Source organism: Cupressus sempervirens, chromosome 10 (assembly GCF_028749045.1).
Source record: "Cupressus sempervirens isolate cs-2001-9-10 chromosome 10, ASM2874904v1, whole genome shotgun sequence".
Classification (NCBI taxonomy): Eukaryota; Viridiplantae; Streptophyta; class Pinopsida; order Cupressales; family Cupressaceae; genus Cupressus; species Cupressus sempervirens.
In genome coordinates this window covers 375,700,544-375,726,272 of record NC_143127.1, presented here as the reverse complement: position 1 = coordinate 375,726,272, position 25,729 = coordinate 375,700,544, and the positions used below count along the sequence as shown (strand labels likewise).

Genomic DNA, 25,729 nt, shown 5'->3' with positions numbered 1-25,729 from the left:
TTAGCATAAATATATATTGCTCCTAGAGGTGCCAGCGATTTCTAGATGATGCCTTGTTTGGTACTTGATTAAATTAGTTAGTCATAACTAAACTATATCTGCTAGATCACCGACTTAGGAATAATAATTTTGTTAGTGCCAAGGGTTACCCTCTAGAAAGGGTATATATTTGGGTTGTGAATGCAGTTTAGAAGACACGCAAAAACACACAGCAGTCTGCTCTTCTAAGTATTCTACTTCCTGCGAATTATAAAGCAGAGATATTCTTATTCATTCAAGATCGAATATAGAGGATTGGACATGCATTGAAGATAAGTGATAACTTCTTCAAACAATCTGAATATTCATATTATTTAGAAGACCATTCTCAGCCATTTAAAACTAAACTAAAAGTCTGATTCAAAGAACAAAGAATTTGCAGAACTTTACAAAATGATTATCCCTTTCCACGTAATCTGTAAGATACAGGAATTATCGAGCTTAATGCATTCAAATTACAAATGGCTTTATTCACTTTCGGTATTGGAACAACAAATCAGGTAGTATTATAACTCCATCTTCAGACCTTACTTCTCAGGCTCTCTTATCTTAGAAGTCCATCTTCCCAACCTCATGCATCTCACGCCTCTCTGCATGGGCATCTCATGATTCAAATAGAGTATAGGCTAATATAAGAGTATGGTTGATGTTGTTTCTGATTGCTGGCACCATCTCTGATTTGTGATGACATGCTTGCAACTGATTTATGCCAATTAGGTACCTGCTCTAATGAGAAGATGCAATTAAGGACTTAGGCTATACAATTTTCCCTTGTTTTCATATAATTCAAAACCTTTCTTCATTGTTGGTTTTGACTAATTTATTTGATAAGAAATTTAACATTCTTTGATAAAAAACATTTCGTGCCTCGTCCTTATATTTGATACCAAGTTATATCCTTCTACAATGATGACACTATGTAATATGCTTCCAAAATATATTTTCTACAGTGGCGGCACCATATGTAGTATGCTTCTTGTTCTATTAACTTTTCATACTTGATACTCTCTCAAATCACCAATTTTCCTTGGTCTTGCTGATTAATCTGACAATAATCTCCTGTGACTGATTAATGCATTGAGTTAATAGTGCCTCACATGCAGCCTCCAAGATACCCTATCTGATATAGGCGCGTGTATTTATTCCCATTCCCGTACTATGCCATCTTCAATAATCATGGATATAAGTTATATTTGGTTGGGAATCATGATATATGAATTAGTATCTAAAATATATATATATATATATTCAGATTCCATAATCTTGAGTGCAGGATTCTTCCCAATATATTATTATCCATCCGTCTTGATGAGAGACTGTAAATGTTTTCAACTCTCATATGTCAGGTGCTATATTTGTTTCTGATTTTATAATCCTTAGATTATATGTAACTGATCGTGGCAAAGGGTGATTCAATCTAATTGAACAATTCTGAAAACATAATATTCTGATCATCACTGAAGCTGTTGCTTCTCTTCATTCTTTTCCTTCAATTATGTCTTTTAAAATTCATGTCCTGTCCCCAAATTCTATGCAGTCCGTCTTAAATATTGTGGAAGTTTAGAGAGTTTATGACATTTAAATGCAAAAGAGACACGTCTCATTTATAAATTACAACCTTAGTTTATAGCAGCCCCATGTTTTAATAAGCTTCCCATTATAGATTTAATTCTGATTGATGATATTAAACAACACTTAGAAACAAAACTTCTTCAGATATTACCATATCCTAATCTGTTATGATCAAAGTTAGCAGAGTATGGTTCACGATGCAGCAACCTCTATTGAATTAAATGCCTTACATTGCTGGTTCTAAGAGAATCACTGCTGTATTGGGCTGCTCGTTATACATGATTGTTTTGTGGATATATATTTGCTTGCACACTTATACTTGGAATTTCATCCACTAACAGCGGAAACTGGGTCAAGCACCAGGATCTATTCCCGTAGGTAGCAGACTTAATATTCTATTCTTATAATAATTCCTGAGTAGTTTCGTATATACTCTGCCACCTTAGCTGATTGAAACAATATATCTTCACGATCTAGGATCTCCATGGGATATTTCCATTTAATGCAATGTGGGTGCCAATACAAATACACTGGATTATATGCCTCTGATGGGTCAAGCCAATAAAGGTTGGCCTCTCATCTCATAAAATCTTTTCGATTCCCTTTTTCATGTTGATTTTGCTGTCTTCCTGTCCAATGAGAGTTCCTCTTTTAAATATGATGGTAAATGCAGGGAAACTTGTAATCAAAGTCTGCCTTCATTTCTTTCTATTTATTGGCAGCCCAACTCTGATACCATGTTGAGTAACATGGATCGTTTCCTGCAAATGTACTTACACCGTCAATGTAATTGATGTCTTCCAAATGCAGATTTGAAGACTCATAAGTATGAGAGAAGACATGTCTTTATAGTTAATCATCATTAGTTAATATATTAATAATATAAACAACCATATATATATATAATAAGAATATTCATCTAATGATGAATTACCATCAATAAGGTATCTCATGATCGAATCAATCTGATTGCAACTACAAACTTAACACCATTCACAAGTTGGGTCTCCTAATTTTGTAGCACATTAGTAGACTAGAGTGTAGATTTCTTCGTCTTTTAAATCAATAGTTATAGTACCCTTAGTAAGAGCATATGCTATCATAACCTCCCTTTCAGGCTTTTGACTACCAAGGATTGGTGTATTGATCTAGGACCTCTTGATCTTGATTACACCTTCACTTGAATCATTAAGCATGAGTAGCTTCTTAGATAACATTAATTACCTCCCCTCATCTTCGCCTCTGTACTTCCCAACTAAATGTTAAGTTTTTGTCTAGAAATGAAGATCAACCACAATAAGGAAGAAAAAAACAGGTACAAGAGACACGAGATTGTCCTAGGAAATCCCTTCCACTTGAAGGGAAAAACCCAACCACACCAGCAAAATATCCCTTTTATTAATAATAAAAGGTTCAAGTACAAAGCTTTCACTTGTTTCATACAATACACTGAGCATTCATATAAATAGATTGGAATGAGACTCTTTATATAACACGCGAAGGTCTCTTCAAATTTCTAATACAAGACATTTCATAACTCCAAATATTCAACATTTCATATTTCCATACTCTTGCCTCTTTGCATGATGTATGACACGTCTTTTTATATAATATTATGTAATGTCCACTTTTAGGGACATTAGGAATTCCAAAGTTTAATTCATATAATATTAAATTTCGCTTATGAGAGTTTAAAGCTAAATTATAAAATGGGTCAATTTAATATTGGAAAGGGGGTTAACAGGTGACAAAAGAAAAAGACGGAGAAGAGGAAACTGAAGAGTACAACTTGATGTATTGAAAGCAGGGAGGGAGATCATTTTGGGCATGCTTGGTTTATAAATCAGACTTCATTCTCTCTTGAAGAATTATTTGGAAAAGCTTTGATTTCCATCCAACTTGTGGATGGAAACCCTCATAGCAGTAGACAGTCATTCCACAAGGGTTTCTTCACATTGAATCACATTTAAGATCTTTATATTAATTGTTTAAGTCTTAAGTACAATGTCCATAATCATAAAAATATAACATATTAATCTCATAAGCAAATGCATGAAAACAAGATTATCCTAGGAAAACCCTTTGTAACAAGCGGATTTTCATATCTAAATCAAAGACGGTTTAAACTAAAATCTCCTAGCATTTTTACATAGATAACTGAATCCTTTTCACATGACATTAACTAATTTTAACAATTAACAAAAAATAACTGAAATCACATTCAATTGAAATAACTCGATAAATGATTAACTATTCACAACTGTATTCATGTTCAACTGAAATAACTAGATTAACGACTAAGTAACAAAATTGCATACAAGTAAAGTAAATGCTTAACAAGAAAAGAAGGAATGGAACATACAAGTATCATCAAAAGATCTTTAGCTGGTTGTGCAAGCCTCGGCGTTAGTGAGAGGAGAACCATTGACATAGGCTTAACCTACCAACCTCGGACCATACTTATCCCCACACATTCTATCAAATTAGAATGGCCCTCCCTACCTCAGCATCGGGCTTGGAATGTTCTTCAGTCCAGCCACCTGAGCATCCTGGTCTTTTGAATGTTTGCTCTGTTATGAAATGGACATGCATACATAACTAGCGCTACTGACATCAAGTGATCATTAGATGGCACACATGCCTATAAACTACCTTGGCCAAGGATTTCCAATGGGTTCAATGACCCGATCACCACCGCTCGACTTGACAATAGGATTCATTACAAAGATGAGCATGAGCTATTAAGTATATTTCATTTAAGGTATTCTTGTCTGATTTCTCTTTTTTTTTTTTGCAGATTCATTCCACCTCTTCACCATACTTGGCTACACAGTCGGTCATTCCCAGTGTATTAAAATTATGAGCACTCTGCCCTTTTACACCTCTTCACCATATCATGGCTATCTTGCTGGTGATTCCCAGGTGTTTTGGAAAGGTTATGAGCAATCTGCTCTTAATATCTTTTATCATAGTTTGAGACAACATAAAACTTATTATTGAAATCAATAACTTCATAAGGTTTTTACTACATTTTGAGACTCCTTTTAAGAGTTACTACTCTTCTTCTTTTAAGATAGTTCTAGATACAATGAAATAAAAAGAAAAAGCTCAATGTATATCACGGAGAATGTTCAGCAAGTTAAATAGTATGATCACAGTTATAGAGAAGGAGACTCCTAAACTTAGTCGGCCGCAATGAAATATGTATTCAAAAACATTGAAAGGTAATTCATGACCTAATATGTGTTGCTTGAGGAACTAGCAAACTAATCGGCTCCCTCTCGTTACTTAAAAATGTCACTTCTAGCGCTTATATCTCTATATTCCAGCCAAAATCCTTGCTCGACTATGGTAAAATTGCACTATCCAAACAAGGTCATAACAATGGCAGATTGCAAACGTGACAATGATAGATTGCAAACGTAACAATGCAGGGTTGAATTGGTTAATGAGACAAGGAAAAACTGGAACTTAGCAAGGTAGGAAGAAGTTCAGGTACCAAGGAAAAAGGTGATCCCATCTCTCCTTCACGGCTTCCATATACGGAGAGCGATCATGACTCCTTGGCTTCCGTCGGTTGCAAAAGATTATAGCCAATTCAAAATTCCAAGTATTAAATCGATTATGAAAAGAGAGGGAAAGAAAAATAAAAAGTTGAAAAGAAGAGTTGGAAAGATTATAATTTCAATCATTATTATAATATATATTTACATACGTTCATGTAAGTATATCAATGGGGTGACATTATTAAATTACGTTTTTATAATTTATTGGTGCCATTTCATTTTTATATTTATATGTATGTATGTAAATATTTATTATAATAATATGATGAAGATCAATTAAAAATCTCTTGAGGTATGTTTTATATTTTAATTAGATTATTTCATGTTTTCTTAAATTATTTTTTGAATAGCTCATGCGGGTCCCATAAATGTATCCTGTGATCAAGTCGTTGTGTCCTTTCAAAAGAAGTTTAAGGTCATACTTGCCGATCCTAATGACTGAACTAAGTGAACATCTCATTCTGATGATCCCGTTTAGCAATGCTTCCCCCCTCTACATCTTCTCCTCATGAAAACACTTTCTCCATAATAATAATTCTATAATAATTTCATATAAACATAATAATCATTATTTTAAATCAAGCAACTGCTAATCATCTAATAACAATTGATGGTTAAAGACTATCTCATTAACAATTAATACAACATATAAAAATAACTACCTATTTCACATGATCATGAAAGAATAATTTGTTAAATCCAACGGTTATGAACAAGTTTAAAATTAGGTCAAAATTTTAGGATGTAACACCCTTCCACTTGAAGGGAAAAACCCAACCATACTAGCAAAATATCCCTTTTATTGATAATAAAAGGTTCAAGTACAAAGCTTTCACTTGTTTCATACAATACATTGAGCAATCATATATATAAATTGGAATGAGACTCTTTATATAACACATGAAGGTCTCTTCAAATTTCTAATACAAGACCTTTCATATTTCCAAATTTTCAACATTTCATATTTCCATACTCTTGCCTTAAGTCCACAAAAGATATCCACCTTAAGTCAAAAGACACATGTCAAAAGTACAATCACCATCAATACAAGTAAACACCAACAATAAATACATCCAATCACCATCAATGAAAGTACACCAATAACTACACTGCTAGAGGCAAATATAAAATCTATGGAGGAGAGTCAGGATACATACTAGGGAGTGTCATCACATGGTCAAACTACTTGAGTTACCCTGGACTGGTCTCTCATTAGGCTGCGAACCCTCAAGTGTTGAGTTATCCTAGGCTGGTCACTCTGGACCCCAGACCCTCAATGTGACACATGCGGAACCAAAATACCCTCTCATGAAGATGAGGAAAACTAATCATACCTCTCACTAAGTATCATCACATTCCCATCCTTAGCCTATGCAAGCACTCAAGGCATGGGCGAAGCATATCTCTAACTTATCTTTTTAATGTATCACAAGGAAAAGCGCTAGGCAAGATATTTTAATTACTATGTTATCACTTATTACACAACTTACAATAGGTTACCCTAGTACTAACCACTCTGGGTCCCAGACCCCTATTGCAAGCCACTCCCAAAGACACGTACCTAGACAACCTCCCCTAAGCACATTAACCACAATTGTGTCCCATACCACAACACCCCTAATGATAGAACTCAATTCCTTAACAAGCAACCCAAAAATAGTTTGGTTCGCAAAACCCAAGTCATCATATATGCTCACCAAATCAATATCATAAACATAAGCCTCAATTTTGAATCATAAAGTACATCCTGACATTCAGTCAAATAACCATCATATAAGAAATCTTAAAGACACCTTTGGTGCACATCCTTGTTTGGCCAACTAAATAGTTCACATAAAAGCCATCATAAAATAAAAACATTAAAATTTCCAAAACCCATCACAAAACAAATACCACAAAACCTTAAATAAACACATGTCAAATAATACAAGGTTCCATCAAATGATTTAGATTAGATTATTTTCAAAAGTTTTGTTTGATTCACACCAAGTGTCTAATTTGTACTTACACTCTTATATTTGACTATATTTATGCATTTAAGATTGGACTTGATGCTTGTTATTGTATTGTTGATGTGTAATGCAATAACACATTTCTAAAGAGTTTATATGAACAATTATTGGTTAATATTGTTGGGTTTCATTGTATAATATATCTGTTATATTCTGGAATTTATTTTGTAAGAAAAATTGGAAATAATATCCTATTGGGATATTACAGTGGTATTAGAGTTGGTTTTCTTACTAGCCTGCGGAATCTTAATCAAAGACATTTAGAAAAGATTTATTTAGAGTTGAGTCTTCTCCTGCGAGAGGGAAATTATTTGTTAGAAGATATAGGTGTCGTTTATAAAACTGGTGATGAGGATTTAACAGTCAGTTTGGGGAAATATTCTAGGTTTTATCATACACATTTACATGTTTTTGTGTCTCAAGGTTTGAAAATAATAATTTAGCCAGAGAAACCGGATTTATAAGCATAAATCTGTCCTACATTTTGAAACTCATTTGTGGTCATATTATAAAAGCCAAAATTGCTTGAATACTATATTATCAGCTTGGAAAATTTATCATAAGGAGCCCTTCATTACTTTGGACAATCATATTAGAAGCCAAGAATATTTTATTTGGGTTGGATGTTTCGAGAAGGCAACATTTTTTAATTTGGATTATGAAGTCGCAAATTCAACAGCGGAATGCAATATATTTGGAGTAATAATATATTCCACTGAGGCGGCATACCATAGCTGGAAAAAAAATTAATATAAAGACATCACTTGAATTTGAATTTGAATTTTTTAAACACATTATCGGGCCTTGTTTATCGCTAGACAAGAAATTCAAAATTGTCAACTTGAAAGGGTATTATTGTATGTGCATTGTAGTTGAACACCTAGCAACAAAGCTCCTTAAGATTCATTGGCATGATACGTAGATAGTAATGCACACAAGGAGTCAATGAGAGAGCAGTATGGGAAGGCACACTGGACATAACCCCAACGGCCATTAAGTGTAACCTTGGACACAATTGTAGCTACTAGAGTTTGCTGAAGATTACATATTGATCCAACTCAGTAAAAGACTGAGCTTCAATCTAGACAGTCACGGGGAAGTTGGTGGCTTTGTTGGTTAGTGCATGGAAGTCGAGAGGCGAGCATTCATGAGGGGAGGCAAATCACAAAATACATTTGGAGGTTCAAGATTTGCAAGTAGAATGAAGAATCATTCATAAATGTTGAAACGGTAGAACTGGAGTAAGCAATAGAGGCGGGAGAAATTGAAGAGTGGTATGTGAACGTTCCTTGAAGTTGGCATTACAATTGGGGAAGCGGAGATAGGAGGATTGAATAATTTCTGAAGGAGGTTCATTTCACAAAGGAATTCCCAATTTACATTTAGCAACGACAAAAATCTTAATCAAAGCCTTGGAATAAGTTTGCAGAACTCTTTCCTTGCTGCACTACTATTCTTTGTGCTAGAGAATAAAGATTTGTGAAACGGTGGTATACATATCGAAGGAGAATAAAGATTTGTGAGCCGTTACTTGCAACTAACTCTTGAAATGCCAAGAATCATACTAATAGAGGATCGGGTTTGTCTTAAACTATCGTTATAAGGGTCCAGATACGACAATCATCCTAATTTTTGCCACGAATAAATAATCAAGAACAGAGGATAACAAAGATGCTGAAGAGAATATTTGGTATTGTCTAGGAGAGCTTCTAAATAACTCAATGCTAAATGTTTATTTTGAGCCAATGGTTTAAGAAATTGTGTTGTTGGATTATTTGATTGGAAGACGTGCAGGAGTTGATTGAATAAGATGCATCATTAGCGCTTGACGCATGTGTTCTTCTGAACACAAATTATTATTATCTTTATCGGCAGGGCTTATTTGAAAGGACAGATGCAAAAAATTGAGGAGCATTTGACTAAGACTTGATATGTAATTATGCACAAAATTGCTAGAAAACGCTTGAAAATGAAACAAAAACAATAGCTTCCAGGCATTCAGAGAGGAAAAGAATTGGGAATAGATCTCTCAGGGAAACTTGTGAGTTTAAACAAACTCAAAGACTTGAAGTGTCGGGCGGAAGGGTTGGACCAGTTCCTTGGAGCTACTGAGCGAAGAGTAACTAACAGCATCTAAAGGTTAGAATGAATGATAATTGAGAAAATAATTTTGAGTTAATTTTATGTTTATAGTAGTAATATGCATATTCCATGTATCATTTTTGAAGAACTAAGAAATAGTATAAGTTGTTGGTAAATTGTGATGTTCTCTCTGCATAGATTCCATTTGCAAATAACATGCTAATTGAATTAACCATTACTGAAAATTGGGTCAAATACTCCATTGGAAACACTACATCTGTTGAGCAAACAAGGAAGTTTGCTGAGAGAATCGGTGTCTATTCTTTCAGGCCTCAAAATTTAAAGCAGCAAAATATTGTGGAACTCGGAATTCACATACTTCTAAATTAGTCAAATGTAATTACTTGCAGTTTAGTACAGGTCAGAGTTGATTTTTTATGTGCTGGATTAATCATCTTGTTTGACTGTTTATATCAGCACATGATTTGCATGGGAGGACCTTGTGAAAACAATTGATAGCATACCTCAAACAACACAATCCATTGGATGGAAGGACGTAAAAATATCCAATGGGATGCTACTGGGCAAATTTCTACCAGTTAGAAGTGATAACTTTCTATCAATTGCTTGCTTACAAATCAGACAACTACAAGGCAATTTCCCGAATATAATACTTTTGCAAGCACTAGAAAAATCGGGACAGTAGTGGGGGAAGTCAAAGGTTCAAAGTGCAGTGACATTAGTGTAGCAAAATAAAAACAAAAATGGCATCAAATAAAACTTTGGCCCAATTACTTTATGAGACAAGTAGCAAGCTAGAGTTCAAATCACAAACAAGGGAAAATTCTCCCATCATCACCTTAATTCAATTGGAAGGATGTGATGGAACTCTAAAAAAAATTCAAAATTTGAGGTTTCCATTTGTGAAATGTGGTAGAGGTCCTAAATGGAATTTGTCATTGTGGTTATTGAATTATAGTTCAAAGATTAATTAAGTGCGGAAATTTAAATTCATGGTTTGAAGCACATTTGAGCAAGCAGATAACTTATAGGAAATAAGGGGAGTCTCGGAAAAACATGTTCAAACCGAATTATTCTCATAAGCACATGTGATTATTTGTTTCTGGATGAATTTCATTGGCTCTCGTATATTCTATTTTCCACTGTTCACAGCTTATATGAAGCACTTGCAATGTCAGCTTTATTATCAACAGCTACAGGTTTTTTTTTTTTTTTTTTTCGCTGGATCAGAATTGATGATTGAAGATGTGGATATTCAAAGTAGATTTTGGGTGGTATTGTAAGGTTTGTTAAAAGACAGAATTCAGTCCTAAAGAGGAGCACACCTTACTTATATTTGACCCCAGTTAATAATATATATGTCTGAACAATTGGCATCCAAATTTGCAAATAATGACAACTCCCAGCATACCTTTCAATCCAGGTCATCAGTGCAGGTTATAAGTGTTGGCAGCAACTCAGAGATGATCAGGTATTCCTATCTCCTCCCAGCAACCTCCAATTAAACTGATCATTCAGCCCAAATTGCAGGCGTCAATACCTTTCTCAGAGGATAAACTGGAGTATACATGAAAACTTGATTGTGTAGATTTAGTCAATGAAAAACTGGGCACAGAATTTGAAATTAAGGATAGTTGGGAGAATGTTTTTGCTGACACAGCCACTCTTGCAGTTGAAAATGTGGAACTCCTCGACTTGGAGAACATACCATTTGAAGACATAGAAGATGATAATTATGATCCCGATGCACTGGGACTGCCTTAAGACAATAGCAGTATAAATGAAGAATACGTGAGTCTAAAAGGGCATATCAGATATGTTAATTGTCATACAAGAAATTGGAGCATTTGAAAAAACCAGTGTGGCTTATCACTCCGCTAACAAAGTAAGAAACTATGAGTGCAAGCACTAAGGAACAAAGCAAAACCCTTTGAACGCGATAATATTGAGCTCGATAAATTTGCAGAGCCACTGAAGTAGTGTTAGTTATTCATTAAATACCTGATGTCTTATTATTCTTGTTGCAGGTGTTCAAGCGGAAGAGGAAAGCAGGCATCACCGGGAGCAAGCACCACGTCTATGGGAATTAACACCTTTTTTATTCGCATATGCTATACACGGGCTCCTCCGCTTATTTCCAGGTCGGTGTGCTGTGCGAAAGCATGGAAGCATTCAGCGCAGGAGAATATATGAGCAATAAATGCCCGTGGGAATTCACGGGATTGAAGAAAAACCACCATGGTTCCACATGTTAATTTTGTCCAATTAAGGAGCGATGGTTCAAGCTTTATCCAGGAGATTTAACAAGTCAGAAATATATCTCCGATAGTTTAAGAGTCATATTTTGTTTTATTTAAAAATATTAGGTTCACAATATTGTTACAAAGGAGTTATGATTAGTTGTAGTTATGAAAAGGTGTGTTACTTGGGAGGCAACCGATTGCCCTTTTCATACTCTATAAATATGTGTAAAGCTGGGCTAAAGGAGATACAGTATTCATTTTTTTTGAAACAAAGAGCTTTGTCATTGTCAAGCATACATATTTGAAATTTGTTTAATTTTAAAGGAGAAGTTGGATCCGTGAACTAAGCAAAGAGATTGTAATCTTTTGAGCTCTAATTCAGGCATTTTGTGGATCTTATTGTGCTGAACAGAGCACCAGGAAGCTGAGTGTATTCAGTATAATTTATCCAGCAAATAAAAATAGTAAGGATTTCAATTGTTTTTAGAGTTGGAATGCATATAGTTCGTCCTTTATGGTGTTGATCATTTATTTGTTTATAATTTACTAATTTGATAAGCACACTAAGTTGTTTATTGTTCTTCAAATTTGACAAATACAAATAGCATAGGATATAAGTTCGTTCCTGTTATTTGTATCTATTGTGTCCATTAATGGTTAAAGCATAATAGAAAAGTCTGAAATATGTTAAAATATAACGACTTGTGGCATCACAATTAGTAAATTTTTAGGCAAAGGTTATATTATCAATGTCATAAAGTTGTATGTAAAAATATATATATTTGACTCTATTAACCAATTGGAATTTGACACTGATCATAAATTTGTTCAAGGTTATATAAATCAAATGCTGGCATTTTTCATCTTCTTTCTTTAAAGACTTTTTGATTAAACAAATCATTTTAACATTTTTCTTTCAGCAAAATATAATTCTAATAAGCAATCCAAACTTGAAGTCATATATCACAAGTCTAGAAGCTTTCCTTAACACTTGTCAGTTGAAGGAATTTGTTTTGCAATCCGCTATAATACATCTTGTGTCCGAGTTTTGCATTGGGTAAACAGGCCCTGGTCCAGCGGAGCCTAAAGCGCAAAGGATTGGAGTCAATCCTGTCAAGTTGATCAAAATCAGTTAGATACCCAGCATCGAGCAGGCAAGGCTCGTAGGTTTCTAACCATCGATTTTGATAACCAACAGGATGCTTGACCATGGTGGAGCAATCACCCCATGACTTGTTGCAGATTGCTCTTGAACCTACAATAACTACATTGGATTAGAGGCCGAAACATTCAGATAGCAAGATAAAACTATTAGTGGCTTCTTGCCTGGTGGAGGTCATAAGAATTTTAGCACCAGAAGAACCTTATGAAGAAGACACTATGAAGGGGGTAGTTCAGCTCATTGTTGATAGTTTCAACATCTTGGTGACAGCAGCAATCGTCACTTCCCAAAAAGGGCAACAATACTAGAATCATTTGCAAATATCAAACTGTGTAATCTACTACTTGAATTAGGATTGTATGATTTAATGTATACCATGTTTCAAAATCTATTAGGCACAATCAAGGAAGAACACAATGCAGATGTTATTGCAGCCATGGAAAACATTAAGGTCATGACAATTAATGAGTGTGATGCTCCTTTTAAGCCACTCGTACAAAAGTTGTTGCCAATTTCAAATAGAGAACAAAAGGCTTCAAAAAGTTGCTTGTAAGTCGGTCAACAAGGTGCTCAAACAATGTTGGCCAAAAATTGAGAAGTATAAGCAACAGGAGGCTAAAGAAGAATTAAGGGCAAGGCAATTACAGGTTGTAGAATCTCAGAAAATGAGCAAGAACCAAATGAGGAAAGAGCAGATTTGTTTTACTTACAAGCATACTTGGTCACTTGGTCACACTTGTGAGGAAAACAAGAAAGAAGAATCAGCTCAAGAAGTGCAGATCAGCATTGACAAAGTTGAGGACACAGTAGTCCAACTTCAACGTGATGAAGATCATGAGAGAGATCCTGCAATAGATGATGGTAAGGGTTGTTCTAGCATCTTATTTGGTGAATTGGAAGTGCTCATTGACAACCATTTTGATGAAAATGTCTATCTACATGATATGTCAAAAAATGGAAATGTGCTCTTCATGGGGATGCACTATTTGAAAACAATGATGCAATAATTGATGAGACAAAACAAATGAAGATAGAGGCAAATTCTGAAAATGGTGCAGCAGAGATTGTATCTAGTATTCAAAATCTAGAGCAAGATGTTACTATAGGGGCTGAACTGAAAAACCAATCAAAAATTCCATTTCAAGTTGATGAATTTGGGGCATATAATTTGGATGATAAATTGAAAGTATCAAATGATATGGTGATTGCAGTCTTAGTGCACTTTGACAAAGCCCATAAAAACATTGAAGAAAACATGTGGGAAATTAAAGGTGTTGAAAAGGAGAAGGGAACAATGAATAGAATCAATAGTGCAAACTTTCACACTTAAAAGAAAGCATTGGAAAGAATGAAATCAGATCACTTGAAGTTTCTCAAAGATGGGGATGTGGCTATCAAACATGCTGAAGATAAAGAGAGGGAGATAGATGAGTTATGTCTCCAACTTCATATAACACAATACTCATTACATGAGGCTGAAAATCAGATTTGTAAAACAACTACTCACCAAGATGATGGTCAAGAACTTAAGGCTAAGGAGATCATACAAATAATATATGGGATTCACACCCTTGCTGAGAGTGAAGGAGAGCACAATATATACACTTCACCTTATCAATATAAGGCTCATTATGTTGAAGAAAGCTTTAAGGTCCAGCAAGAAGTAAACCATGAGAACTTTAATTTTTGTGACAGCAGTTGTCTATCTTCACATTGTCACATGGATAGAGATAAATCAAGTGAAACTAATTCAAAGATTTCACTTGACAATGATATCTTCATTGATGGAGAAGATTTTAGTGATGATACTTGCGATGAAGTACAGAGTTCAGAGTTGTCCTTAGTGTGCCCTGAGGGCTTTTACAACTTACCTAGAGATTCATCATCAAGTTTTTATGATATGGCAGCTACCTACTTAATTTTATTTTTTTGCATACTCCAATTATCAGCAGTTGTCCTGCTTAGACTATTAGTACATTTTCAGATTCAGTTTGGACTAGGAATGTTAAGAGCTGCATACAAATGAGTGGGAACTACACATGTTGCGACATATTCCATATGAGATGTTTACCTTTTTAGTTCAGCGACATGTTGATGACAATGTTGAGATTCTTGATGATGACCCAAGTTATGACAGCGACAACTTGAGTCATGATGAGTTGGTTTCCTTGCATATGGGCAATGTGTTGGGCATCTATTTATTCAACTAGCTGATTCAGGAGGTTGGAGATTCATCAATCATCTATTTCTACACCCAAGATTGTGTTGATAGGTTGGTTTGGGATCCAAGTGTTAACAAAATGTATGTCTTACATTTTGAGGATTATGTTGTAGTACTACATAGTTTGAGAGTTGATGCAGTTATAATCAAAGCCTCACAGCCTACAGACACAGTGGTTCACAGATTGACATGGAATCTAGGGATTTGATTGATAGATGAGTTGATTTGGACACCTTGCTTCATAATGTGGCAAGATGTGTTTTCAGATTGGGCTATATAGCTACCTACAAATTTATACGAGATCCTGGTACTAATTGCTTCAGGAAAAGCAATCTTGAGGGAGGACTATAATGTCCCCTTTTAGGGACATCAGGAATTTCAAAGTTGAAATCATATAATATTAAATGTGCCTTATGAGTGTTTAAAGCAAATTTACAAAATGGATCAATTTAATATTATAAAGGGGGTTAAAAGGTGACAAAAGAAGAAGATGGCAAAAGACAAAGAAGTGGAAACGGAAGAGTCACAACTTGATGTATTAAAAGGAGGAAAGGAGAGTCATTTTGGGCATGCTTGGTTTATGGATCAGACTTTATTCTCTCTTGGAGAGTTATTTGGAAAGCTTTGGCTTCCATCTAGCTTGAGGGAGGAAAAACTCATGCTAGTAGACAGTGGACACAACCCCATTGTCCGTGGAGACGTTACATCAGGTATCTCACTTGTGCTTACACTTTCTTATATTTCCAATCTGACTGTATTTTTCTTTTAAGATTGGACTAGATGCTTGTTATTGTATTGCTGATGTATAATGCAATAATACATTTCTTAAAAATTTATATGAACAATTACTGGATAATATTGTTGGGTTTCATTGCATAGTTTATTTGTTATATTCTGAAAATTGTTTTGTGAGAAAACTTGGAGATAATATCCTATTAGGATATTACATTTATCTTTAAATATTATTACAAATGTCTCTTCAGCTGAAGATGACCATAACGGTCATAACAAACATATTTATGTTTCATAAAATAAAGATAAAAATCTCTATCGCAGCTACAATCTTCAACACTCCTTAGTAAGAGAAAGATTTTTAGTCAGGCAGGCACGCATAGCTGCAACCAAAGATGTCAATATCACATATATTCTCATATGTTATCTCAGCATAACATAATTCACCTTAGTTACTTCATAAGCACATAAATTAATGTCATGGAGTCATACACATGACTTCCACCCTGCCTACTTGCAGAGGGTGAAAAGAGGGCTTTCACCTCAAACTTCTCCAAGAGAAGAATGCATTTTCACCCTACCTATCACAGAGGGTGGTCCACCATCCCCACTCAAAGAGGGTGGAACTTTCACCTCAAACTTCTCCCAATGAAGAATGTATTTCCACCATACATACTTGCAAAGCGTGGAACAAGGGCTTTCACCTCAAACTTCTCCCAGGGAAGGACACATTAACAACTGATATTATCTCTCAACAAAGATTCCCTCTTAGTAGGCACAATTTTGTTCACCAAAATAAGATAGCTAATTCCAATGAGCTTGCAAAGGGGTTAGACATCTCCCTCTGTCATATAACCTCCCTCTGAAGCTGAATATACTTCCTCTGAGTTTTTTGTATCATCAATTCAATCGAGGCTCTATATTCTCTCATTATCCCATTGATTTGTCCTACAACGAGAAGAGATCAAATATCGAGATCAATGCTATACACTATTACTATTAATATAACAAAATGTCAAGACAAATACTTATATTTTTGTACTCCATTCTTTGTTGCAAATAATAGATACAATTAGTGCTAGGAGATGAACAAAAACAACATTCCTTCATAATGTCAACGAACAATAGCGGCCATTGCCAATACACCTGACATCTTAAAGTACTACTTCCACATCAAATTCATCAAAATGTCTGCCAAGATATCATCAAACAAACCAAACATGATGAGGATAAAAATTCTAACAAAAAGGAACCAGACTCTTAAAAACGATGAGTAAAGTAGCAAAAACTTATATGTCAAACGCATCTTGTCACCAATTGCTCTAGATTCACAGATGCCAAATAAATCCAATTTGAATCCTAAGGCAATCCTAGACTGGACTCCTCCTACAAGTGACATTATTGTCAAAATACATCTCAGACCCGCAAGCTTTGAATCAGGGTAGACGTAACAATCTGCATGAACAGTTACAACTTTCCCAAGACACAACAATGGAGATTTAACAATCTGTAGATTTCATTCTATCTAGGTTTTGTAAATCAGATGCCTGAGAGATTACTCTGTCTCATCTATTACAGCCCAATAGAATTTGCTAGAATAACTCCATTTAGGCTAAGTTGTTCAACTTGGAAGAGACTTTTGTTAAGAAAAATTAACTAATTATATCCAGATCTAGCAAGAGCTTTTGCCAGCAAACCTCAACAATGCGAGTATCAGAAGCTCAATAAAATAAGAGGTCAAAATTGGAGGAAAATAAATGCGACACAATTTTGCGCAGTGAAAATTTTCTGTCATCAATTCATACGTTTACGACAACACCTGTTAGCCTGACTCCCTCCCTCTTGCACGGAACTCTCAAATGCAAACTAAAGGAATGACCCTTGTCACCTATGATGGAATAGACTATTCAAATGGAAATTGATCATCCGATACTTACAATCTCAGTATATTATGTCAGAAATTCACACAGTAATAATGTCAGCAAGCAGATAACAAGGTCACAACCAGTAGAAAGAATGTGATGCCCTGCAGTCAACAAATGTGCCTCGTTCAAATGAACACGCACTAACTCAGACTTCCTAGTATTTTCGAGGGTCACTCTGTCTAAATACAACTACTAAGATGGAGATGAATATAACGCAACCCAGTGGTTACTCTGCAATTGCTCACCCTTCTATTGCAGCAACCAACTTGAATAGTTCACAGCTGGATATTTCTTCTATTTCTCCAAACTTCACATTTCTTCTGCCATGGATTAAGTCGTTCCCACCTTCCAACTCCCGACCCTCATTTTCCCACTCAAGCATTGATTCAACACATCTAGAAATGAATACAGGCTTTCGAAGCACATAAACACTGCCATGAAAGTTTTGCAAAATTTTGTTGCTTCAAAAGAATAAAGATCACACACATGATGAAGAGACAAACTAAAACTTAAAAAATAAATTCTCAAATGATAAAATATTAAAACCTATGAACAACCCCAAGACAAAAATGATTAAAGCGAGCTGCTAAACTACATCCTTCAGAAATCTTCTATTTATTGTCCATCGGGAGTTTCACCCAAAGTATCGAAAATAAGTCATCTTCTAGGATTCTTCATTCTCTGCTAAACACAAAAGCGACAAGACTTTGACTGTTATAAGTTACTAACCGTATATGAAAAATAACTAACAGTGACCACAAGAGACGCAACCCATCAAGGCTTAGCACACATTACCAACGACTAACGCGTAGCTCTCCTAAATGTTGTTTCTCTTTTAAATTATATTCTAGTCTTCACTATTGAGAATTTGATAAGACATAGCTGAGGCATTTGAGAACATACTCCGACATCTACTCGACAATTTAAAAAAAAGGTTCTAAAGCACAAATCTCATTCTCTCTTCATCAACATCACTACAATGAGAATTTGTTCTTCCAAACATACATTTGCTCAAACTAGAACATATTCCAAATGTCTCTTCTATAAATTTCTCAGTACCAACAGAAATAATTTTTGCGTTATCAATAGAAAATTTTCCATCGCCAATAGAAGAATCTTCTAACTTCTAGTTCCGCCATGAACATTTTGAATTTATGACATGCATTTTTGTGCGTAGAAATGAAGACACGCGAGAGGAAGCGGAGGGTGAGAAATCTTGAAAACAATAGAAGCTCGATAAATGACGGGACACACTTTCAATGCCATGTCATACAACAAGATGAATATTGATGCCACGTCATCATCAATGGTATAAAACAATTGAATATAAGAAGGTATGTACGTCACAATAAATTCAAAAGCTTCAATGCAAAAGGAGAACAAACTTGTGATCTAGATTTCCTTAATAAAACGGTTACCCGCTTCAACAGAGGAACAACAAATATATCACCATGCACAAAATTTAAGGGATGAATACCCGGTACCATTGGCTATGGTAACATGCAATTCGCAAATGCCAACAAAGAAAAGCTTAAAGCTCAACTAACCAAGAGGATATCACAACAGTCCCCAAGATGCAGCAAATTTCTTCCTCCTACTCCATGCAGAAGTGAATCCCCCTCATATGTCTGGTTTCCAGTCCCGATTACTATCAGAGACTGAAATCAAGAGAATCTCTAATCTTTGGCAGAGTATGAGGCTAACAAAATATGCTGAAAACAGCGAGCTCCCATTGCAAACAGAATGCCTAAAAATAAAAATTAGAAAACTACAGAACCTCCCTTATTGATGTTAACCAAATGAGGCTCTAATACCATGTTAAGTTTTTGCCCAGAAATAAAGATAAAATGCAATAAGGAAGAATAAAATAGGTACAAGAGACACAAGATAATCCTGGGAAAACCCTTCCACTTGAAGGGAAAAAGCTGACCACACCAGCAAAATATTTCTTTTATTGATAATAAAATGTTCAAGTACAAAGCTTTCACTTGATTCATACAATACGCTAAGCAATCATATAAACAGATTGGAATGAGACTCTTCATATAACAACACACGAAGGTCTCTTCAAATTCCTAATACAACATCCTTCATATTTCCAAATATTCAACATTTCAAATTTCCATACGCATGCCTCTTCGCATGATGCATGACAAGTGTCTTTTTACATAATATTATCTTTAAATATTATTACAAATGTCTCTTTCAGCTGAAGATGACCATAATGATCATGACTCATAACAAACATAGTTATATTTCATAAAATCAGAGATAAAGATCTCTATCGCACGTACAATCTTCAACACTAAAAATGATGTCGATGTTGATACTGCCGTCATCTAGCTTTCTCCAAGGCTTCAAGTTCACGTCCATATTGAAAGATGATGGGAAGTGCTTCCCTCTAGACATGTCAAATACGTTCTAATATATCAAACTCATCTAAACGCCATCTAGGTTGACGCCTATTTGAGAGAACGTTAGACATCTTCTTGTCCAAGGGGCTGAAACTTCTCAAACTTTGATACCAAGACAGTCAAAATGAAAGATAAGAAATCCAACAGAAGTCAACTAGTTGTTTTGTCGAACATCTTGCACATGATTCAATTCCTGAGTCAAGTTTACAAATGTGCACTTCAGGTGTTTCTAGATAGCGTCATAAGCATCCTCCTGAGTCAACGAAAAGTATAAAAAAGGTTATATCTTGAAAACTACAAATCAATTTGTTAAATCTGTTTATAGGACCAATCTTGATGTTTATGCAATGTGGCCAGTTTATGAGTCAACCCAGTTCAGGAATTTTGAGATTTTAAAGCTTCAAATTTTCAATACTTATAAAATACTTGTTTTTCTAAATTCTCCTTGTCATAGCATTTCGGTCATCCCTGTAAAATCTTGTTACAAAGGAATCAAAGGTTCAAAAAGTATTGGTGTTTTTCTCTTGCAAGCACTCGAGGTCTCAATTATAATAAGTGAAAGTACAGGCAAATGATTCCATCAACTATTTTTCAGTTCCCCTAGCATTTATAAAGTGCCAATCAGTAAGGTTATGCATCAACAACCTTTTATGGTATCTAGATGGTGAACATCCCATTTATTGAGAAGAGGATTAGAAGCATGACATTGTAATGTCCTTGTCTTCAAAGATTTAGAAATAGAATTCAGATCTGAGACTTATATGTATAACAGAAAATCAAATTATGGCTTTATACAACAAGCTCCTTTACACAAACCACCAAATTATACGAAAAACAATATTTTCATTCTACTCCAAACTTCTCCAACAGTAATTGCTTGTTCATCAAATGAAAATGGCAATTCAAAGGACTGATTATATACTCAATTACAGCAGCATGCTGCTATAACATATTTATAAGGCTCACTCAACAGAAAAAACACAAACAATGCTTCAAAACCACCCCGAACAACACATAAAATAAACCTGAAAACTATAAAAGCAGCAATACAAAGCCACCATTTCTCCCTCGGCCCAAATACAACCTCAGAGTGAGGATGTCCCCTGTGAACAAGGGTTACCATCCATTATTCATACAGTGCTTATGGCTTTACATCTACGAGCTCTCTACTTCAACAGGTTTCCATCCACGGAAGAAGCAACCCGTAAATCTGCATGTAGAGAAGAAAATGATAATCAACCACACTTTGTAATGTCCCCATTTTCATGAGCATCAGAGTTTGAGGGATTAGCCAATTATTGTGTCCCTCGTACGCTAATTATTGTGAATAGAGGGTCTTTTGAGGCAGAGGCTTGGTTAATCGAGATTCTTGTCTTCTCCAGATTCGGTATGTTCAAGTTTGGTCTTTGCTTGGGTCAGATTGGACTTTTTTTGGGCTGAATTTCATATTACTATCTATAGTGAGTCTGAGGTTGATAGACATAGGCACTTTTTAATTTTAGCAAGGCTGTCATATGAACAGAGGATACAGTGGTTGACTCTCTGGTTCAGATGCTTCATCAAATTTATGAGTACTTTTGGAGTTATGACATTTAATTATTAATAAAGTATTACTTCATTAATGCATAATCAAAAGTGCACATCATGAGAAGGGATTATTTAATGATTATAAAGTGCGTATGAGGAATAATGTGAAGTGTCAATTTAAAGAGAGGCCTATGTGTTTGTTAAGATAGGCTTTTTATTATTTAGTTGTGCACCAAATGGAGGGAAATATAATAAATTATTATGTTTCAGACTTTGTAACAAAAGCACATATGTTCTTAATGTGATGCAGAGAGCAAACTTGAAGCTTACAGCCGATTTTCCTAGGATATTATAAATGCATTCAATTCAAAGATTAATTCCTCCTTGATGCTTTTTATTTCCTCATTGACTTGCCTCAGGCTTAGAGTCGAGGGTTTAGGAAGATTGATTTGAAGAATTGGAAATTCTTCCAGATTTTTATAGCACTTTGAGCCTGTAAAAGGCCAGGTGAAGAGTGTTAAGAATAATCTCATCCAAAGATTACTTTTGTGCTCGACTAGAATTGAATTTAGTTGGGTTTGAATTTTATTTACAAAAAATTGAATTTGCAGAGGTTAAGAATCAGCTAGAAATACAAAATCATAGCTATCAAGACCAGCAGATAAATCACATAGGGCAGTTGCATGGATTCAAGAAGCTGTGTGAACATATGAAATCTCGACGTGAGTGTTGGGGCAGGCACATTTAGAGCTTTTCTGAGTGCCAATGGCCCCTCCCTTCCTTGGCGTCTAAGGATATGTATTGACAGGTTAAGTTGCAATCATTCTGAGACAATGAATTCATAGCTGCATTACTACTACAGGTTTCCCTAACACAATAAGTTTTCTCCTTATTATATTAGTTGATGAATGAATTTCATTTGCACAATTAAAATTGAAGGACATATTTATATGATGTTGCAAAGATGGTTTGAACTTATGTATTGTAGTATGTTTGCCAAGTGTTTGACAAAATGCCATGTTGAATATTGAGCAAGTTGAATGATATTGCATAGCTGTTTCCAAGTCATTCTCATTAAAAAAAATCAGATTATTGGTGAAACCAGCTTCATTAGTTTGCATACAAAGTGTTTGATAAAATGTCAAGCAACCAAAATTGAAAACATAAAACAGAATTGAGACAATATCCAAGTGTGGGATATTACAGTGGTATCACAGTGGTTTTCTGCCATCCTGTGGGGGAGGCAACAGAGGGTTTGTGTAAAACATGGGTAAGACAAAATGCATACAGGTTCTTATGCCACAGCTCATGCATGCCTTACGAAATTATCATAAGCCTTTCAGGATTACAATTGAAATTTATATAGGCTTCTTTAACATCCAGAGATTCCATATCCCTTGTTGGATTGGAAGGAAAACGCAACATCGTATTCTACTGATTTTGTTCGTGCAAAAGAAACAATGGGATAAGAAGTAGATGTGGTTGTTGAGACTTTACTCAATGAATAGTATGTCTTATATGTATGATGAAGGAGACTCTTCACAAAGGAATGATGTTATTATTGGTTCGTTTGAGGAAAGTTGTAGGAAGTCCCATCATTTTCATGAGAAAACTAATGATAAGATATCCACCATTTATGGCAGCTCTGCATCCATTACTAGTCATGAAGATAGTGATGATAAAGGTACTACATTTTATGACAGCAATTCCTAGTTTGAGCCTAATGATGGTGATGATTCCTGGCAAGTGTGGAGAATCCTTCAACGTTGACTCACACAATGAGAGAGTCATGTATGAGGATTGCCTGGAAAATACATGCTATAACAGTTCTGATTTCTATGACAGAAGTGGGTTGTATTTGCATCATCAAGAGATAGCAAAGGGTTTACAGGTGAATGATGTTGCTACTCATGATTCAGTTACTACTGATGTAATTTATGAGGAAGACTCATTCTATAGCAAATCTGATTTTTCATATGAGATTTAGGAAAACGATTCATAGAATTCATTGGTTGGCGTTTGGTCCCACGATCGTGACTTGCAAGGACTTGCAGATGCATGGTAAGTGGGAATGTGCGAGGAGATTGTTGAAGCAGTGGTTCCCACTTTATCAAACGAGCCACTTGTTGAGGTTCTTAGCAGCAGTACCTTGTTTGTTGATGTGTGTGATGATGATAGCACACATGATGTTGATCATGAGATGAAAGTTGTGAAACAACTTCCTTTCATAGTGTGGATTTGGATTTAAAAAACTTTCAAGTGTCATGTATTTCACAGACATCAATTGGTTGGGCAGTTTATAGAGGATGACAGTCAAGTTGCTACAGCCATTGAGCATTTTGACATTACTAACCAAATGTTAGCCACCTATGGTTGGGGCACTCTTGTGATAGATGAGCACTATGATGGCATTTTTTTCCTTACAAAGTTTCATACACTCTATGAAGCCATCAGAATAATGAAACACGACTATTGGCTAACAGAGATTACGTTCTCGAGTGGGGTTGCACTTGCTATGATGCATTGAGGGGAAAGGAAGAGGAAGTAGATGAGCTCACTCATAAGCTTGAGGTAATTTCAATCATATTAGAGAGCACCCAGTTGCCTCTTCAAGAGTCTTCACCGTAGATTGAGAAGCTTATTGTGGAGTTGAGTTGGGCACAGTCTTCACCGACTATAGGTCAAGAGCAATTCTCAACAGTTCGGGTAGGCAATGACCTTATACCCATGGGTTCTAGTTATGAGTCACTTGAGGATGTAGCCACACTTATCATTATCATGGGTGCAATTGATATAGTTTAGATGAGTGCATCTGTAGGGAGTAGCAAAGATCTAGATGTTGCACCAGGTTCTCCTATGGTTATTGTTGACTATTTTTGCCCCCATTCAGCCCACCACAAATGACCGATCAAAGAGATCTTCAATGGGCTGAATTCTTTCACAGTGGGTTAACACATCATATTTGCGGCTAACCTTCGCATTATCAGAGTTTCATTATTTCGCAAGGTCACTTTTCTGCCTTTACGTAATAGTGAAACCTTCCATTGTTACACCATTTCACAGGAGTCCTTGACCGTTTGTGAAATAGCGACACCAATTCAGCTTGAACATTCAACGTGTTTTCCTTCTGTCGGACCGACGAGTTGTGCCACGTGGCAGGGTGGTTAACCTTTGTGTTAATCCATTTCACTATTTCACAAGAAGTTGTGAATGCCATCCATTTCAAATAGAAAGATCTTCATCAATGGATCATCTTTATCCTAGTGGATCAAATCCTTTTCCACCCGAGTCAGCTCTACAAGTGTACGTAGGTGAGTTAAAACTTCGTGTTATCCTTTCTCGCGTTTTACGACAGCGGCGTGATCTAATTGTTTGCATCCACCACACGTTTCCAAGGTCAATTCTTTAATGTCGAGTATCCTTTTAGGCCTTGTAGCAAACGTCAATGTATTCCCATGCCTCTTTATTGCTTGCAAGGATCAAATCTTTTAGATCTATCTTTCTATGTGCTACGTGCATTCATTTGGGTCTTTCTTGTCACTTCTATGGACAAGTTGCTTCAAAGATCAGATTTCTTTCTAATATTTCTTGATTGCCCACCTCTGTAATCTAACTCCAATCTAGTTTGGGTTTTAACTTCATGTAAACATCTAAATTATGCCTGATCTATAAAGGAAAAAGTTGTAAATATTTTCTAGGTTCTTCTTTTGGTTCTTTTGTATAAATCTTTGCTCTGCAACTATAACTTTGTCTTGCCATGCATCAATAAAATCTTTGTTTTCTCCTATTTAGTTATCTATGCATATTTCTTGCCTGTTGCTAAATGTTTCTTTTATATTCTTCAAGTTTATATGTTGTGTCAATCTGGTATATGGATGTTGCATTGTGAATCTTGTTTCCTTAGGACACCTCATTGGCTTTGACCTACATATGAGTCCTTAGAGGATAGATTAGAGTGAGGTTTGTATTCGTTCGAGTGCTTATTGTTCTTTTGTGCATCCAAAGGCAAGGAAGAATCAAAAAATCTATTTGGTGCATCATCGTATTTCCCTTCATTTTAATTTTTGTAATCCTTCTCCCTTTTCCTTCCAAGTCTTAGTTTAGGTACATCCTAATAGTGAGGAAGTCGGCCTTCTCCAGAGACTCAATCTCTAATTCCAAGACCCACACTTTGAGACTGTTTCCATGTTACACAAGGTTGCCCGAGGATAAT

At 35.4% G+C, this 25,729-nt stretch overlaps 1 protein-coding gene across 2 annotated transcripts in view; it reads right to left on the bottom strand.

Annotated features, from left to right (window-relative positions):
• LOC149534245 (Cytochrome c oxidase, subunit Vib family protein) overlaps window positions 1–25,729 on the bottom strand; it is an 88,864-nt gene that overhangs the window by 31,479 nt on the left and 31,656 nt on the right. The window contains exon 3 of one of the 2 annotated variants that reach the window (XM_089804857.1): window positions 20,813–21,199. The exons of the other annotated variant lie outside the window; for it this stretch is intronic. Coding sequence (XP_089660983.1) covers window positions 21,161–21,199 — 39 coding nt within the window. The 3' untranslated portion in view covers window positions 20,813–21,160. Of the gene's footprint in view, window positions 1–20,812; window positions 21,200–25,729 lie in introns of those variants that run through there. 2 annotated transcript variants of the gene reach the window in all.